At 40.2% G+C, this 17,698-nt stretch overlaps 1 protein-coding gene and 1 non-coding gene across 2 annotated transcripts; both read right to left on the reverse strand.

Annotated features, from left to right (window-relative positions):
- Nucleotides 1-809: 809 nt before the first annotated feature.
- On the reverse strand, nucleotides 810-14,938 carry RPL5 (ribosomal protein L5). The gene is made up of 8 exons (XM_060773927.2): nucleotides 14,806-14,938; nucleotides 11,804-11,873; nucleotides 11,591-11,706; nucleotides 8,994-9,128; nucleotides 7,786-7,988; nucleotides 5,279-5,456; nucleotides 4,185-4,273; nucleotides 810-968 (listed from the first exon to the last, which is right to left on the reverse strand). Exons 1-8 carry the CDS (start codon nucleotides 14,806-14,808, stop codon nucleotides 869-871), a joined length of 894 nt encoding a protein of 297 aa, XP_060629910.1. The 5' UTR covers nucleotides 14,809-14,938; the 3' UTR covers nucleotides 810-868.
- LOC132775280 (small nucleolar RNA SNORD21) lies at nucleotides 5,543-5,638 on the reverse strand. The gene has a single exon (XR_009631486.2). It is a non-coding gene; the product is annotated as a small nucleolar RNA SNORD21 (small nucleolar RNA).
- Nucleotides 14,939-17,698: the final 2,760 nt, after the last annotated feature.

Here is a 17,698-nt window from a genome sequence, read left to right on the forward strand (position 1 = left end):
TGTATTAGATGGTGAGGAAATCAATAGCATAACATTACACAGTGTGGCTCCAGTATCTGGGAGAAGATTCCCCTAGTTTGTCAAATACAGACCACAGAACTCCTTATAATATCTCAACACACCCCTATCAATTTATAATCAGAACAAGGATAGTAGCATGACAATTTCTCTTGATATCGGCGCTGTAAAAAAAAAATTGATCACATATATTTATTTTCCCCAATAGGAAGGAACCCATACTGACAGAAGCGTGCTACAGCTTCCACCCAACTTGTAGATTTTTTCATAGATCTTAGTTTGTAGATTACGGATCAACAAACTAAGGTCCATGGGCCAGATGCATCCCTCCAAGGTCCTTTACTCGACTCCACCCTAAACTTTACTCAGGGTTGCCCTAAGTCTGAAATTACTTGAAGGCACACAACGATGCTAACTGACTATCTCTTCAGCCCAAAGCAAGCCCACACTTCCCACTGAATACTGGTTAGGTTGTTGGTTAAATTACTTTATTTTAAATTTTGTATTCTTTTACACTTTGCACTACAAATAAGATATGTGCAATGTGTTTTTTTTCAAACCATAGTCCAGGCCCTCAACAGTCTGGTGGGCTGTGAACTGGATCTCTGTTTTAAAAGTTTGAGGACCCGTTTTAGATTAATGACTGCAGGGTCCATTGGCACAAGAAAACTAACTTCATCAGCACATCTGTAATTTTTATACAAAATTAAGAGGGGGAGGGATGAGGCTAGACCTGTTCAATTTATCCAGAGCAGCTACGATTCACTGTCAGTAAGTCAAGGCTGACAACATTGGTTCAATAAGTTTATTTTGTTTTCCAAAATCTTCATAGAAAATCAAGGAAGGCATCTTAACTATCAGCCACACGTTCCTGAGCCCGAAGGAAGCTAGCCTTCTTCTGAGCCACACGATCTTTCTTCTGGGCAAGGGACAACTTTGGACGGTTCCACCTGCAAAATAAATTTGTGTTATTCTCACTGATATACAGATCCTTTATGGGAGCTAACTTTTAATCGCTTTGAAAAATATTTTAAAATTCAGTAGGTAATAAAAATCCCTACAAATAATTCTCACACCAGAAGTGACTTGTAGTTTCTCACTTCTGACACTGATCACCTTAACACTTCAAGTTGTTAGATGACAAAGTGCTATTTAATTTAACACCCTACTACTATAGTATAGGCACTGCTTTTGTTTTGTTTTTTTACAATCAAACTATATTTAAAATACTATTTTATCCCTTATGTGGCATTTCTCAGAACTGATGTAAGTAAAGCTAGTGTTTTCAGAGGTATTAACTCTTTGCCTAACACACAGTAATAATGCCATACACAGCTATATGGTAAAATGTCAAGGCAGTCAGACACACTCTTTCAACAACTTGTTTTTGGATGTTCACCTCCACAGATTGGAATTGTAGCCATGTTCCATACTTTTGACCTTATGTTTGCTCTTTCAACCACTGCTGCTGCTTTTTGATCACAGCTTTTCCCCCTTTCAGTTGACTCAGCACCATCTAGTGTTTAATCTTGTATCTGCAAATTTTAGAAACCCGAGTCCCAATTTTCAACCTTTCCAACAGTAGGTTGTTATGAGTTTTCCAGACTGAATGGCCATGTTCTAGAAGCATTCTCTCCTGATGTTTCATCCACATGGCAGGTATCCTCAACCTCGGAGGATGCCTGCCATAGGTGTGGGTGAAACATCAGGAGAGAATGTTTCTGGAACATGTCCATACAGCCCAGAAAACTCAAAGCAACCAGTGATTCCAGCCATGAAAGCCTTCAACAACACTTTCCAATAGTGTTTCAGTATCTAACCTGTTGGGTGAGTGGGGATTTCCTCTACCAAGAATTATTAATAAAATATTGATGACCCACCCCAACCATTCCAGACAACACTCAAGATGACATATTTATTAACAGTCTTGCTTAGTAAATCAGGCAGGATAGGATGGCAATGCCCCAACCCTGCAAACCCTAAAGGCTGTCTGGTCCAAAAGTGGAGATCTGGAGATCCTGCTTTAAGCAAGTGGCTTGAAGCCCCTTTCAACCCTATTGTCCTATGACTCTCTATCCTATTATCCAAACACCAATAGATGTAACAAACTGAGATCATATTGGCTAGTCTGTTCAGGAGCTCCTTCACAGTGCCTTTGTCAATTCTTACTCTGGAACCTATAATGCCTAAATGTTCAAAAGGAGGGTGCACGGTAATTCACATGTCATGATGGGATATCTAATGCGTTCCGAAGCAAAAAAAAAAAACACCTACTTGATCCAAATTCCAAGTTTTCTAGGAACTGAACACTTCAGTAGAAAACAGCACAATGTGAAGCAGTAAGGTCTGACTGACATACATTAAGTCAGTGAAACATCCTAAGAGTTGAACTGATTATTTTCTTTCTGCTACTGAATTAACTGCTTAAGAACTGGCATTAAACACATTTCATTTCACTGTATGTATCAACAGCTAACATTCTCCTTTCAGACACATGGGAAAGGAAGTATATTCACATTCAGACTACCAGTAGTATCATTTTCTGTGATGGGTCGTTGCTGTTTTTATCTTAGAATTGGAGCAGAATTTTAAGGGCCACAGGCTGCATGCATCTTTTAAAGATTCAGTTCCATGAATAATTAAGGCCTGCAATGAGCCATCAGTCAAGCCATCCAGGACGGCCACAGAAGAGCCTTTGCAGTCTGGATGTAATCCTTGCTCGCCCCAGTTTTAAACGTAGAAGGCGATTTTTGAACTTCATGCCATATTGTGCTAGGAAGTCCTAGTTTCTAACATAAGGCAAGGAGCATTTTCTTTCTGTGTTCACCCTCCCCATCCCCCAAGGCAGATTACATCATTTCCCATGTAAATATATACAGAAGAGCCATTTTGGTTTCACAGGCACAGCATTTTTGATAAATATATTATGTAAGGAAATTTCTACTGCCTAAGGAGTTTTAACTCTGTCTTTCCAAGTACACTAACTTCACAGGATGGTTGAAAGGATTTCAGAGACGTGCACTTTCAACACACATCATCCAAAAATTGTTAAGTACCAATTAAAGATCAGAATAAATGCTTTGATTTACAAAAAAGTAGCTAATAGATATGAGGCCATATGTCTCCATGGGGAGGGGTTGCCAAAGGTGTGAGACAAGAACTGAGCAAGTTTTATCAAGAGTTGAATAGCCCTTACTGGCCTCCAAAGCCAATTTTAATGCTCAAGACAGTTCATTAAAATCTAGTCATTTTGGCTTTTAAAGGCCAAAACTAGAACTCTTAAACTTTATGCTAATGCACACAATAAACGGGTGTAGTGTGATACAAATTCCCACAATCATGACATCTACTACATTCTGTAACAACTTCCATTTCTTTGTCATCTATAAAGAAAACACTATAGAAATCAAGGAGTACTCCTGGAGTCACTGACACAGAAGCATGGACACATTTGGCTGATATGGATGCTTTTTACCAACTTAAGATGTTGACATCTTCTAAAACTATGATCTGGCCATAACCTTTGATACATCTAAGTTAAAGATGTCAACATCCTAAGTTGGTAAAAAGCATCCATATCAGCCAATGGCATCCATGCTTGTGTGTCAATGACACCAGGAGCATTCCTAAAACCCCTTACCTTCAGGGGAAATATCCCATTGAGAATTACGTCTAAACCTCCAGTCAAAGTAACAATTTCCTAATCCATGGTATTTGTTAATATCCATATTAAGCTTCAGTTCATTAGCCTGAGAGGGTTTGCAGAAGCCCTCTGGCAACTGAACTCACTCACAATGATCCTTGAAAATAACAACTATAGTGCCTGGTTACTACAACTCAGCAAAATTGCTAATAAGAAACGTGTGTGAAAACCTTGATTTTTCTACCCTTTAAACCCTCCCCGCTCAAGTTTACCAAAGTATGTATGCCTGCCTCCTAGGCAGTGAAAACCCATTCTCATGCTAGGCTTGCAGATGTCCAGATGTTCGTTCTCATTCTCTCTCTCTCTCTCTATATATATATATATCTTTGGTCCCAAAGGTGGCATGAGAAAGCACTGATGTTTAGCAACAACAGACAAATCCATGACATAGCCTTCACCCATTCAAGTATTGCCCCCAATCACCTTTCCTATATATAGCATAAAAGAATGAAAGCCATCTCACCTCTTCTTTTTGACTTCCCTCTTGGGTTTCTTTTCGTGAACTGGATTCTCGCGTATTGTAGCGTGGGCTTTTTTGTACATTTCCTCCATCTGAGACAAGGATATTTAAAAATCAATTTAAATTTAATGTATAGTACTGCCTGAGAAATGTGAAAAATTGGTGTAAAACTAATCAAAACAGTGCAACAAGCAAAATGAAATTTTAGCATTTTTAGAAACAAGAGGCCTAAAAGTAGATTAACTTAAAGCAAATTCACTTTATGCAAGTGTTTAATAGGACACTGAAATCACCCATTGATGGCATCATGCCACTTAGTCCTGTTGAAGCAGCCCAAGCTTGGTTACAGAAGTGTCTGTGAGTTTTTTTCCTATAATATTTTCACATGGCTATCAGCAATCCATACATATGAGCTAGAGACTAAAAAATCTATCAAGGGGAATTTTTATAGGGCTTCCAGGCACCAAAGACAACTAGCTTAACACTATGAATTGATTTTCTCTGGAAAAGCCAAGGAACAACTGTGATCACATTCAATTATGCTAATAAATTATCGCTAACTAAAGTGCTAGGCCAGTTTAAGCAGTCTTGCAGATCAGTTATCCATAGCCTTTTGTTCCTGTATCCTGAAGGGCTAGTTGCAGGCTGTATTTAGGATTCATTGCCTTCCAGGTATAAGAAAGATACAAGGAATCCCATCACATTGTCTTGATCTATTTAAAAAAATCTGTCCTGCAACCATTGCCCCCAACCGAAAACTACCAGTATTAAAACTATTCATGAATTTGAGGAATGGAGCCCTTTCCTTAGGAGAAAAGAATTCCCATAGGAAAGAAGAACACAGGAAATATTTGCCCATTGAACCAAGAAAGGAACTTCAAGAAATCAGGAAACTGATCACATTTCTGAAGTGTATTTGCAATTGAGGTATGTACAGTTAAGTCCTGTATAGACCATATGCTCAGTAAACAATTGATGTTTATGGATCTGCAAGATTCATATGGTTCAGAAAATATAGGCAAGCTCCAGAAGCTACTTGTTAATATTTTTCCTATGAAACTATGTTGCAAACAGTAATGAATGAACCACCAACGTACCATGTCAGATGTCACGTTGTTCTTTATGTACTGAGAGAACTGTTTTTTATAAGCATCTTCATCCTCCTCCATCAAGTAGCGCATGTAATCTGCAACGTTTTGACCCATGATGTGTTTGCGGTGGACTTCAGCATTGAATTCTTTGCTCTCTGAGTCATAACCAGGGAAGCGCTTGGTACTGCGAAACAGGAGTGAAACATTACAGACCTTTTTGAGTAAATTCTGATATGATCTGAGACAGACAGGCGGATTTCAAGAGCTTTAGCCACCATCAGTCCCGTCTTGAAACAGTGAGATACATCATACACATGCCAAGGACCAACTACAGTATGTTCAGGCAGTGGGATATCATCACATAGCAGCCAAATTGAAGACAAAAGGCAAAGGTGGGTTATTTGGGAATTCTAGAACTACTGCTTGTGAGGCAGCAGAAAAACTACCATATATATTTGAGTATAAGCCGACCGGAATATAAACTGAGACACCTAATTTTAACAGAAAAAAACTGGGAAAACTTATTCCTAAGGTTGGGAAATGCAGCAGCTACTGGTATATTTCAAAAATAAAAATAGATACCAATGAAATTACTGTATATACTCGACTATAAGCCAACCTATATATAAGCCTAGGGAGTTTTTCAGCCTAAAATGTGCTGAAAAACTCAGCTTATAGTAGTATATATGGTAATCTACTATTCTGGCTAATATTTGTCAAAACGTTCTGGTAGTCAAAACAATATATTATTTAATGTTATTTTGACTTGATTAGATTTTAAATTTTATATTGTTAATAGTTTAAATTGTAAGCTCTTGTCTTTTAATGTTTAGGTGTCGAAATCTTAATTTTTGTGAAGTCACTGTTTAATTTTCATTGTAATGTTTTATTATTATGGTACTGAATGTTTGCCGGTGCTTGATGGAAACTGCCAAGTCCCCAGGGGAGCGAGGGTAGGATATAAATAAAGTTTTATTATTATATTATTATAATGATAAAATATAAAATATAGAAAATCTCTGCACAACCAGATGCTCACAGAAAGCATCCTATTCATGCAAGAAGTTTCCTTTGGTATAAGTAAGTTCCAAGCTCACCATAAGTAAAGCTAAGCATAGTAAAACTTGGTATATTGTGTATCAGATAGGATCGGATGCTTTCAGGGTATTTACAGTAACTCAGGGGAAAGACAATGAACCCAGATTACAAAGCCAAAACCACGGATGGAAGAAAGGAAGGAAAGAAGCAGATTGTCTCATTTCTAAAAAAGATTAACAGTTTAAACAGTAAAACCCTTCCCACAAAAAATGACTGAGCCCATCAGTTAGAAACCTAACTAAGCCAAGTAAGCAGTTGTCCACTTCCAAACAAATGTGCTAAACTGGGGGGAGATAGTGTAACAGAATCACAGAGTTGGAAGACATGATATGGGCCACTCAGTCCAACCCTCTGCCACACAAGAATATAGAATCAATTTATTTTATTTACTATATTTATATCCCGCCTTTCTCAACTCTGAAGGAGACTCAAGGCAGATTACAACATAGGCAACATTTCAGTGCCTTAAAAACCATATGCAAGTACATCCCGTTTAGACTACTGCAACGCTCTCTACGTGGGGTTGCCTTTGAAGACGGCTCGGAAGCTCCAAGTAGTCCAACGCTCGGCAGCCATGATTTTAACAGGAGCGGAGCGCAGGGAGCATACAACCCCCCTGTTGCGCCAACTCCACTGGCTACCGATCTGCTACCGGGCTGAATTCAAAGTGCTGGCGTTGGCCTTTAAAGCCCTAAACGGTTCCGGCCCAAGCTACCTATCCGACCGCATCTCTGCCTATGAACCCACCAGGACTTTGAGATCTTCCAGGGAGACCCTGCTCTCGATCCCGCCTGCTTCTCAAGCTCGGCTGGCGGGGACGAGAGATAGGGCCTTCTCGGTGGTGGCTCCTCGGCTGTGGAACGCCCTTCCTCCGGACATTAGACTAGCACCATCTTTAATGGTATTCCACAAAAAAGTGAAGACCTGGCTGTTTGAGCAGGCGTTCCAATAATTAGTGCAATGATTGGTTAATGAACACTGGAATGGAACAATGGATGACGAATCTGGAATATGTTTTTGATGACGAGACGACAGTGAATGGGTATTGCAGTAACTGTTTATTAATTGTGTAATGTGTTAGGTTGTTAACTGTTTCTATACTGTAGCACTGAATTTTTGCTGTTCGTATTTGTTGTGAACCGCTGTGAGTCGCCTTCGGGCTGAGAACAGCGGTATATAAGTAAGGTAAATAAATAAATAAATAAGTAAAGTAAGCATTTAAATTAAATCAAAATCAAGGTTAAATTACAACCAGCCTTGCTTAAAAAACTCCAGTGAAGGAACTCCACCACTCTCCAATACTTTGCCCTACAACTGCCCAACATAGCTAGTTCTGAGAGGTGTAGTTCAAAACTTATCAAGGACACTAGGTTGTCGACCCAAACTTCTATCAATCTAGAAAACTGAAACATTACCTGTGTGGAATTGAGAGGCCACCATCCACGGCGCCTTTTAGAGCACCAAAGACCTTGTTCCCAGTTGTAGTTCGAGCAAGACCAGCATCCAGGTAGCATGTAAAGGCACCAGGTTGCCCATCCACACTTTCAACATTATACTCATCACCAGTCACTTCAACTTGGCCTTCGTAGACCTTGTCAAGGCCAAATTTGTTGAGAAGCTGCAAATGAAGAATACACATTTAGTTTAGAATAAACTAAAACCCTATCAGACCTGAACAATGAGAACAGCATCTGAACAAAATGCCCCACAGGTCATATGAACTAAAAATCAGTAGTTTGTAATTTCCCTGTGAAGCAGTTACAGGTACATTACAAGAAAGGTATTATCTCATAAGCTATATACTCATAGGGATATTTATCAACTTAAATGTATGTTTGTAGTTGTTTTTTTTTCAAAATATCAAACTCACACTTATAAATTAAAAACCCTTTTGCAAGAGTTAGTTACTTATTTATATCTTGTATCAATAGAGTTGATACTTTGACTCTTAACAGAAATAGCCCCAGGAAGGTATTCAGCAGAAAGAAGTTCTACAGACTATGCACCCTTCCAGACAGGCCCTATATCCCATGATCTGATCCCAGGTTTTCTGTTTACCCCAGATTATCTGGCAGTGGAGACTCATATAATCCAGTTTAAAGCAGAAAACCTGAGATCAGATTCTGGGATATGTACTTATTTGTTTACTGTATTTATATACTGCCTTTCTCACACCTGGGGGACTCAAGGCAGTTTACAACGTATTGTTGTAGACATAAAGCATATTAATGGCAAAAAATCATTGCCAACATACAGTAACACAAAGAAATCGTAACGTATTACTACATATAACTTTGACTTAAAATCATTTAAAACATTAAACATATGACATAAACAAAATGAAAACATTTAGACAAAGCATTAAAATCAACTTGGAATAAATACAGAGCCTGTCTGGAAGGGCCCTATGAGTAGCCATTATCACATTCTCATCAATGGCGGGGCTGAGAAAGCCTTATCTACATCCTCTCAACATATGACAATGAAGATGGTGGGACAAACAGATACCCTTCTAATGGATCTCAAAACTCGGGCACACTCATATCAAGGTATACTCTCTTTCAAATACATCTTCTTTCGACCTGGGAGGCAAAATTTATCCCTATCTCCTAGAAATACATACCCTGCGAGCCAGCAGCAAGCCCGTGCAATAGGCAGCAGCGTAGTTGGTCAAGCCTACTTTCACACCATATTTTGGCAGCTCGTGAGCATATGCAGCACAGACGATCATGTCGCCTTCAATTCTGGCATATGCAATCTGGCAATGAAAATAAGTGTTAGAGAAAGACATATAAGTGATTTGTTGTCACATTTAATCTGATCAAAAATAGTTGGCCTGGAATCCACCCAAGGCCAACTATCTCAGAAGGTTTTTTTCCCAAACTACGAGCTTCCCTGAATCATTCCAGTGTATGTAAATGTTACATCTGTATGTGTTCTGAAGAGAAGAGCTCAGCAAAAGCTGCTTCCTTTCTGAATAAGAAAGAATTCTAAGAATCTTCTGTTGGGAGATTTCTCGTTTCACCGGCTGAATGCCCACTTTGCCATAGCTCCTTCATACTCTGTGAAGGCATCAAATCAAAATACAGTACACCTTCACAAAGGAGATGTACATAAAGACATATGCTCAGCTGTTAAATGATAAAACACTTGTGGGCAGTTGTAATTGCTCCAAATTGTATTCCTCTGACTAAAAAAATGCCAATGCAAGCATCAAGCAGAACCTAGCTTGCTACTCAGCATCTTGGAGGTGGTTGATTCCTCAAAACCACATGACACACACCTGATAGTTACCATATGTTTTACTAGGCAAACACAATGCTTTTCCAAAGCATTCCCATGAAGAAAAATAGATATCCAATAGCAATAAACATTTAGGCACATTTAAACCAGGCTACCAACTTGTATAGATCAGATACTTTGGATTTGACTCTCCCAAGACCCAAAGTCAGTCAGGCATCAATTGGTGAAAATTTCTCTGGAATCTCTATATTTTCTATCTGGATAGCTGTTCTGCCTTCTATATCTTCCTCCCCACTCAGTGGACTGTCTGTAAAGAGCCACATTCAGTTAGGTTGACAGCTCCAGCTACTTAATGCTGTTGAGATGTGCAAAACTGACAGCTCCTTTCATTCAGCCAAGAGGTGGAATTCTGCTGAAGATTTATTTAGCATAGGTGGTGGTTTTCAAGACAGAGGGTCTTCAGCAGAGGGCTAGAGAGTCATACTTAAGGTTGCAGGTTCCTGAAAATGTTTTTCTGTTACTCAAAATGCTCCCTGGAGTATTGCAGAGAGAGGGGAAAATTTCAGGTCTATGACAGGCCGTTTTTCCCAACAGCCCATCAAATAGTAGGGCATTTCTAGTAGGAAAAAAGGCCTCTCTTCTACATAAAATCTGATACACAAAAATGTGGCAAAATTACACCTTAAAACTTGGGTGGTGGTGGGGTGAAAACATTTGGGGACAAAAGAGGGGAGGCTAGATGCAGAACAAGAAGCAGGCTTTTCCCACCCCAATCTATAGCAAGCTATCAAATACAACTGAAATTATTTTTAGAAGTGTCACATTCTTGCCTTGTGTTCTTACCTCACAATGACAAATATGTCTGACAAAGTGATCACTAGGTTAAATGAAAAAATAACAGTTTTCAAGACCAATCACATCCATTTATTGAGATAATACTCAAACTTTGAGTTAGCCCTAACTGAATTTAGCAACACAATGCTTTAACACTAACTTAAGATACAGTTTATTCCAAAGGTAGCCAACTTGTAGCCTTCCAGATGCTTTGGACCATAAGTAGTAGACTATAACTAACTGGCTGGGATTTCTGGGAGTTGTAGGCCAAAACAACTGGGGACCCACAGGTTGAGAACCACTGCTATAACTAGATGAAAGGAAGAAGTAGCCTACCCCTAGTCTGTTCAATGGAAATATACATTTGGAAAATTATCTATTATTAGCTCTTTTAAAAATTAAATTGTTAGTGCTCATTTACAAATGTGATTAATTAAATAGGATGGATAAATCTGCAAAGCATCCTGCTAAATATGGGTAGACACCATGTGGCCCTCCAGATTTCTCAGCCTGCACCTTTCTTAATCCGAAACACTATGTTGATTGGACATGATGGGAGCTGCAGACCATTTCTAGACCTTTTCCGTAAAAAGCAAAAATTAGGGGTGGAGATTCTTTTTAAAAAACCACATAAAGATTTTTGAGGGATTAATTTCAACTCCTCATTCAACATTTTCCACTATTTTTTAAAAAAAAAATTAAAATATAAGATTAATTGGATATTGTATGCACATACACATATGGCACTGAGGACATGATCAATTTGGCTCCAGAAGACAAGTCAACCTTACTCAACAGCAATATAGTCTCCTATTCTTTACAAATGGCAAAGAACTGGGATATTTGAATGTGTAGCAAGAAAAAAATCCACCCATTTCACATTTATAACATTCTATATAAACCAACAAATTTGAGGTGGATCAAAAATATTTTAAGCCTGTCCTGATGTTAGAATGAATTCCTTGCTTATTCTAAAGGCTTTATTAAAGTATTAAAGATATTTTCTCATATCACTTAAAATCGTTCATACATTAAGTCTGCTTCCCTAAAAACGTAACTATCGCCACAAAAACACGGACTATCTTATTGTGTTGAATGTTTTTGCCCAAACATTAAATAGAAAGAATGGGAAAGTGACCTTACCTGGCAAATGATGTCTCTGTTGGTAACACGTACAATCATCCTATATTTAGGAGTGTTGTACTTGTTTTTATCTTGAATTACCAAGCGCTTACGAGCATAGTAATCGGTCTTTCCCTCTAGAAAAGAAAAGTGACAGGTCACACATTTAGAAACTGCAGATACAAGCCTTCATCTATTTAATTCATTCAAAATGTATAAAGAAAGTGAGCATACCTCTCCTTCTTCGAAATTTGACCTGGTATCTCTTGAAGTAGGCCTTATTCTTGACAACTTTCACAAACCCCTTAAACAAAAGGAAAATAAAAGCATAAATATCAAAAGGTGTGGGAAAGTAGGAATGACTAAGATATTAAAGATGTCGAAGGCTATAAAGGGAAGGATGGAAAACTTGCTTGAGAATTTCAATATACAGGCAGTTCCCAAGTTACAAACAAGATAGGTTTGGTAGGTTTGTTCTTAAGTTGAATTTGTACTCAAGTCGGAACAGGTACATTTTGTAAGTGTAACTCCAGCCATATACGTAAAGCTTTGGATCCCTTGTGGTGTCTTACTGTCTGTCTCCCTGTTCTGAAGATGTCATCTCACTTTCTGTCCCTGTGATAATTGGATTTTGAAAAATTTGGCTTGTTGTGAAAACAAAGATTGGTGAGAAAGGCTCAGTGGATACACTTTTTCCCATAACTCTTTCAGGAGTGATTTTCCCTTCTTAGGACTAGAACTCTCTTACTTTCTGTTATCCCACTCTTGTTCTTAACTATGAGTCATTAATAAGTTGGATGTTTGTAACTTGGGGACTGCCTGAAATTTATGTTGGTAAGGAAATACTATTTCCATTTTGGGAAGGGGGGGTACAAGTCACACATTTTGAAGGTATTTTTCTACAGTTCTATTTGTCATTTTACTACAATACAACAATAAGCAAATGCAGTGAATCACGGAATCAAAAAGTTGGAAGAGACCTTGTGGGCCATCCAGTCCAACCCTCTGCCAAGAAGAAGGAAAATCACATTCAAATCACCAACAGAGGACCATCCAGCCTGTTTAAAAGCCTTCAAAGAAGGAGCCTCCACCACACTCCGAGGCAGAGAGTTCCACTGCTGAATGGCCCTCACAGTTAAGAATAATTACAAATAGATAACATAAATTTTCAGTGATGGAAGTAAATATAATTAGTACTAAGTTTTAGAAGTCCAAAGAGCTGGCCATTCACAAGGGGTGAAGAACAAAATTTTAATATTTTTTCCACCTCGTTCTGGCTTCCAAAACACATTTCATCCTCTCACTTGAAAGAAAGTGTTAAGGATGTCATATCACGCTACAATAACTCAGTAACCATATGACAGATCCTCACTCTTAAAATTTGGCAGCAATGCTGTAGACATTGCTGCTTGTATGGTTGGCATTCTGTTGTCCACCACAATCAATTTACATAAAGATGAAACAATAACGCTATGTAACACAATTTTTGTTTTGGGTTATAAATGTCATTTTCTGATTCGTTCCATCATAAAAACATGGAAAACATTAATTAAGCTTCAAAAACTTTATTTTTGTGAGACATCTTGCAACACATTTTGCCATAGTTTTTTTAATGAATATCTCACTGAATCTCAACCAATTTAACCTGGTATGTGGCAGCCACAAAAATGAAGTTTCTGAAATATAACAACTACTTTCAAAGTAAGTACCACCCAGGAAAACAGGAAATAACACTTTCAAACCAGGAACAGAAAAAAATACATTTTGTTGCATAGTGTAATCTGTTGTTTTTTTAAAAAAGCATCAGACACTGTCACATGTTTTTCCAGGACTGAGAAATGTTGGGTATTGGGACTGCAACTCCCATTCGCTGGCAATGTTGATGGTGCGAAATGATCAGAACTGCAGTACAATTACCTCTGGAAAGCCAGATATTGCACAAAGCTAAATCCATCTTTGAAATTGAGAAAAATAAAATAACATAACCTTACTTCCTAATGGTCACCTACTTATGACAGCTATATCAAAAAAGCAATACATTTGGTCCTCCATATCCATAAATATGCAAATCCGTGGTTTTAAAATATTTTTTAAAACATCCCAAAAAAGCAAACTTGGATTCTGCCATTGTACATAAAGGACACCATATAACTATGTCATTGTATATAATGAGACTTGAGTATCCAAGGAGGGAGCCTTGGCAGATAATCAGGGACCACTGCACTGTTTCCTGACAGGCTACATTAATAGTAGGAATATGCTTTAACTCCCAGAAATACGTGTCAAGCTGTCATGTGTGAAACAGTCCCCAAAATGGCTGGAAGAGTCACCGACTGCCACTAAACAGATCAAGGTATTGGGAGAGTCTAAGGAAAGAGAGGCCTTGCTTGAGAGAATGTCCCAATTAGGAATTTCCAGCCATGCTTTCAGGGTGTAGTTACACTGCGGAATTGATCCAGGTTGATGCCACTTTCACTGCCACGGATCAAGGCAATGGAATCATGGAGATTGGAGTGTCCCTGGGCCTTTGGCCGGCCCTGTCGAAAAGTCTTGGGGCACATCTACCCTGAAAAAATTATGTAGTTTGATACCACTTTGACTGCCACGGATCAATGCTATATATCATGGGAATTGGCCTGCCCTGCCGAAAAGTCTTGGGACACATCTACACTTAAAATTTAATGCAGTTTGATACCACTTTGACTGCCATGTCTCAATGCTATATATTATGGGAATTGGAGTGTCACAAGGCCTTTGGCCTGCTCTGCCAAAAAGTCCTGGGGCACATCCACACTGACAAATTAATGCAGTTTGTTACCACTTTGACTGCCATGGCTCAATGCTATATACCATGGGAATTGGGGTGTCCCAAGGCCTTTGGCCTTCCCTGTCAAAGAATGCTCAAACTACAAACCCCATAGTTCCGTACCACTGAGCCGGGGCTATTAAAGTGGTGTCAAACTGCATTAATTCGACGTTGTAGATGCAGCCCCGACGAGGCCTTTCTTCCCCTTCAAACCGTGAGGAAGGGCCCGGAAGAGTTGAGGCCACTGCCCCTTTCCTAGCAGTGGCAAGGCAGCCATTAGGCCACGCTGGAAGCTGCTTCCGCAGCCGGGCCTGCTTCCCAATCCGAAGCCATCCGGCCTCCTGGGGACAAGCGAAGGGGCCTCCGGGCTCCAGGGAAAGGCCCCCGGTCCCTCCCCGCCCCCCGCGGCCCGTTTGGGACCGGTACTGACCATGGTTCTCGGTTCTGTCCCCTTTCGCTTGAGGCCCTGGGCCGCTCAGCGAAACGTCCGCCGCCCGTAACACTGGGGGAAAAGGCCGAGGCCCGTGCGCATGCGCAACTCGTCACACGGCGTCCGAGGCGGAGTCGGCGGCGACGGCAGCAAGAGGGACCCCGAGAGAACAGGAGGCTGCCCTCTGGAGGCTGGGAGGGCCCGCGACGTCACCCCCGGACTGCATTTTTTTCTTCTCCGGGGCGGGGCAGAAAACATGACGTCATTTTTGCCCAGCTGGGGATCAGAGAGGCGCTTCCTAGCGGTGTTTAAGGGATGGAGGGTGCATCAGTTCCATCACAATGAAGCGTAGCAGTTAAAGCGGGATCAAACTGCATTCGTTCCAAAGTGTAGACAAGGCATGAGCAAACTTCGGCCCTCCAGGTGTTTTGGACTACAACTCCCACCATTGCTAACATGAATAGTGGGATTTGAAGTCAAAAACACCTGGAGGGCCGAAGTTTGCCCATACCTGGTGTAGATGCATTCTGAGATCACACCCATCAACATAATGGCACACTAATCCAGACAGGCTGAATCTACACTGTAGAATTAATGCGTTTTGACACCTTTCCATAGCTCACTGCAATGGAATCCTGGGATCTACAGTTTGGGGAGGCACCAGCACTCTTTGGCAGGGGAGGCTAAGGACCTTGGGAAACTACAGCTCGCTTAATTCAATAGCAGTCAAAGTGGTGTCAAACTGCATTAATTTTACATTGTAGATGGGCAGCACTGATTAGGAATTGAGAGCACAGATTAAGAAAGGTCCTTATGGATACATAGATTTTTTTAACTCTTGTGCCAGCAGATCAGCAGCTGGAATCCAGGGAGAGTGGGTTAAGCTGCCAGCAGGACTGAAGACCGACAGGTCGGAAGTTTGAATCGGGGGAGAGTGTGAATGAGCTCCCTCTGTCAGCTCCAGCTTCCCATGCAGGGACATGAGAGAAGCCTTCCACAAAGATGGTAAAACATCCAACATCCGGGCGTCCCCTGGGCAACATCCTTGCAGATGGCCACTTCTCTCACACCAAAAGTGACTTGCAATTCCTCAAGTCACTCCTGACACGCACACACACACACAATACAGAGATTACTAAAGGTATTATAATTCGAGTATTCCTTATCCAAAGTGCTTGTGACAAAAAGGGGGTTGGATTTCAGAAGTGTCTGTGTTGTTGTGTTTTATTAACTTTATGTTGATTTATTTTATGATTGATTGTATATTGCCCATTTGCTTTGCTTATTATTTCATGTTGTTAGCCACCCTGAGTCCCCACAGGGAGAGGGGGTGGGATACAGATAAAGTTCTGATTGATTGATTGATTTGCATATACAGTGGGACCTTGATTTAAGAGTGTCCCAACTTAAGAGTGCTTCGGGTTAAGAGCCATTCCACGTCAATGCTCATTTATATATTATTTGTTATTCATAAAGTACATTTTCTTATTTAAGAACACATAACAAAAAAAATAGGAGGGGGGGGACATGGATTAATAGCATTTTAATGGGAAATTTGTTGCACTAAGCGTATTTCAGTCAATGCAGCAGACACAATAACATTGCATCCAAGCAAGAGGAAAAAACAGGAAAACTTTACTCTTATCAGCAGAGTTAAAACATAAACTTGCAATGTTACAAATAGTGCAAGAAACTTACATAGTCTTTGTAAGCAATACAGAATAAGGCTTCCTCATCCAAATGAGAGAGCAGTAGAAATGTTTGAGCAAAATTCCTGAGCAAAGGCTCCTCAGAGCAAAAGCTGAACTGTATTCTAAAACCATACACTTATACCCCACCGGGTATGGTCCAAACTTACTAGTTGACCTACATTAGCAGCTGCACATAATAATTAACAGTATAAGGTTTTATTTAACACACACACATACTTGATCCTGTTACAACTTACTGTAACTGAGATAAGAGAGATTTGAATTAAGAGCCCAGCCACAGAACAAATTATACTCTTAATTCAAGGTATCACTGTGAGGACATAATGAGGTATCTTGGAGATGGGACCCAAGTCTAAACCATTCAATTCATTGATGCTTCATCTGCACTTTATACATATTACCTGTAGGCATGTTTAATCATGTGCCTGAAACAAAGTTGTTGCACGTTGAACCATCAGAAAGCAAAGGTGTCAGTATTGCAGCCATCCAGGTGGGCAATTTCAGATCTTGGAGTATTTGGGGATTCTAATTACACAACCTCTAAGGATGCCTGCCATTGATACAGGCGAAACATCAGAAGAGAATGCTTCTAGAACATGGCCATACAGCCTGAAAAACCTACAACAACCCAGTGGTTCCGGCCACGAAAGCCTTCGACAATACATTAATTAAGGGATTCTCAACTTGTATATACTTCTGTCTTGCTACCGTGGAACGACTATCAGGACAGGTATTTTGCCATCCAGGATTCTACAAATCTGAACAGGACATTCCAAATCCAAGAGCAGAAGTCAAACCATTTGGGAGACACCAGAATTGTAAACATGGCTACCCTCCTGCTAAGAATACCTCTCCACAGGCGTGTAGCTGGGGGGGGGGGGGGCTTTAGGGGCTTCAGCCCCCCCCCCCCCCCCGAAATTCTCAGAGTGGTCCACGAGAAGGCCTTACTGGTTTTATTTAAACTGTTATGTTTATTCATATCATGATCTGATTTGATCACCATGCTCAATATATCCTATATGCATGGGGCTATTGGGATAACAATACAAAAGGTTTGCTAGGGTAGATCCTCAGCCCCCCCCCCCCCCTCGAAGGGGCTGAGTTTGATTCAAGGGGGGGAGGGGCTGAGTTTGATTCGAGGGGGGGGGGCTGAGGATCTACCCTAGCAAACCTTTTGTATT

The sequence above is a fragment of the Anolis sagrei genome, chromosome 4, assembly GCF_037176765.1.
Source record: "Anolis sagrei isolate rAnoSag1 chromosome 4, rAnoSag1.mat, whole genome shotgun sequence".
NCBI classification, from domain to species: domain Eukaryota; kingdom Metazoa; phylum Chordata; class Lepidosauria; order Squamata; family Dactyloidae; genus Anolis; species Anolis sagrei.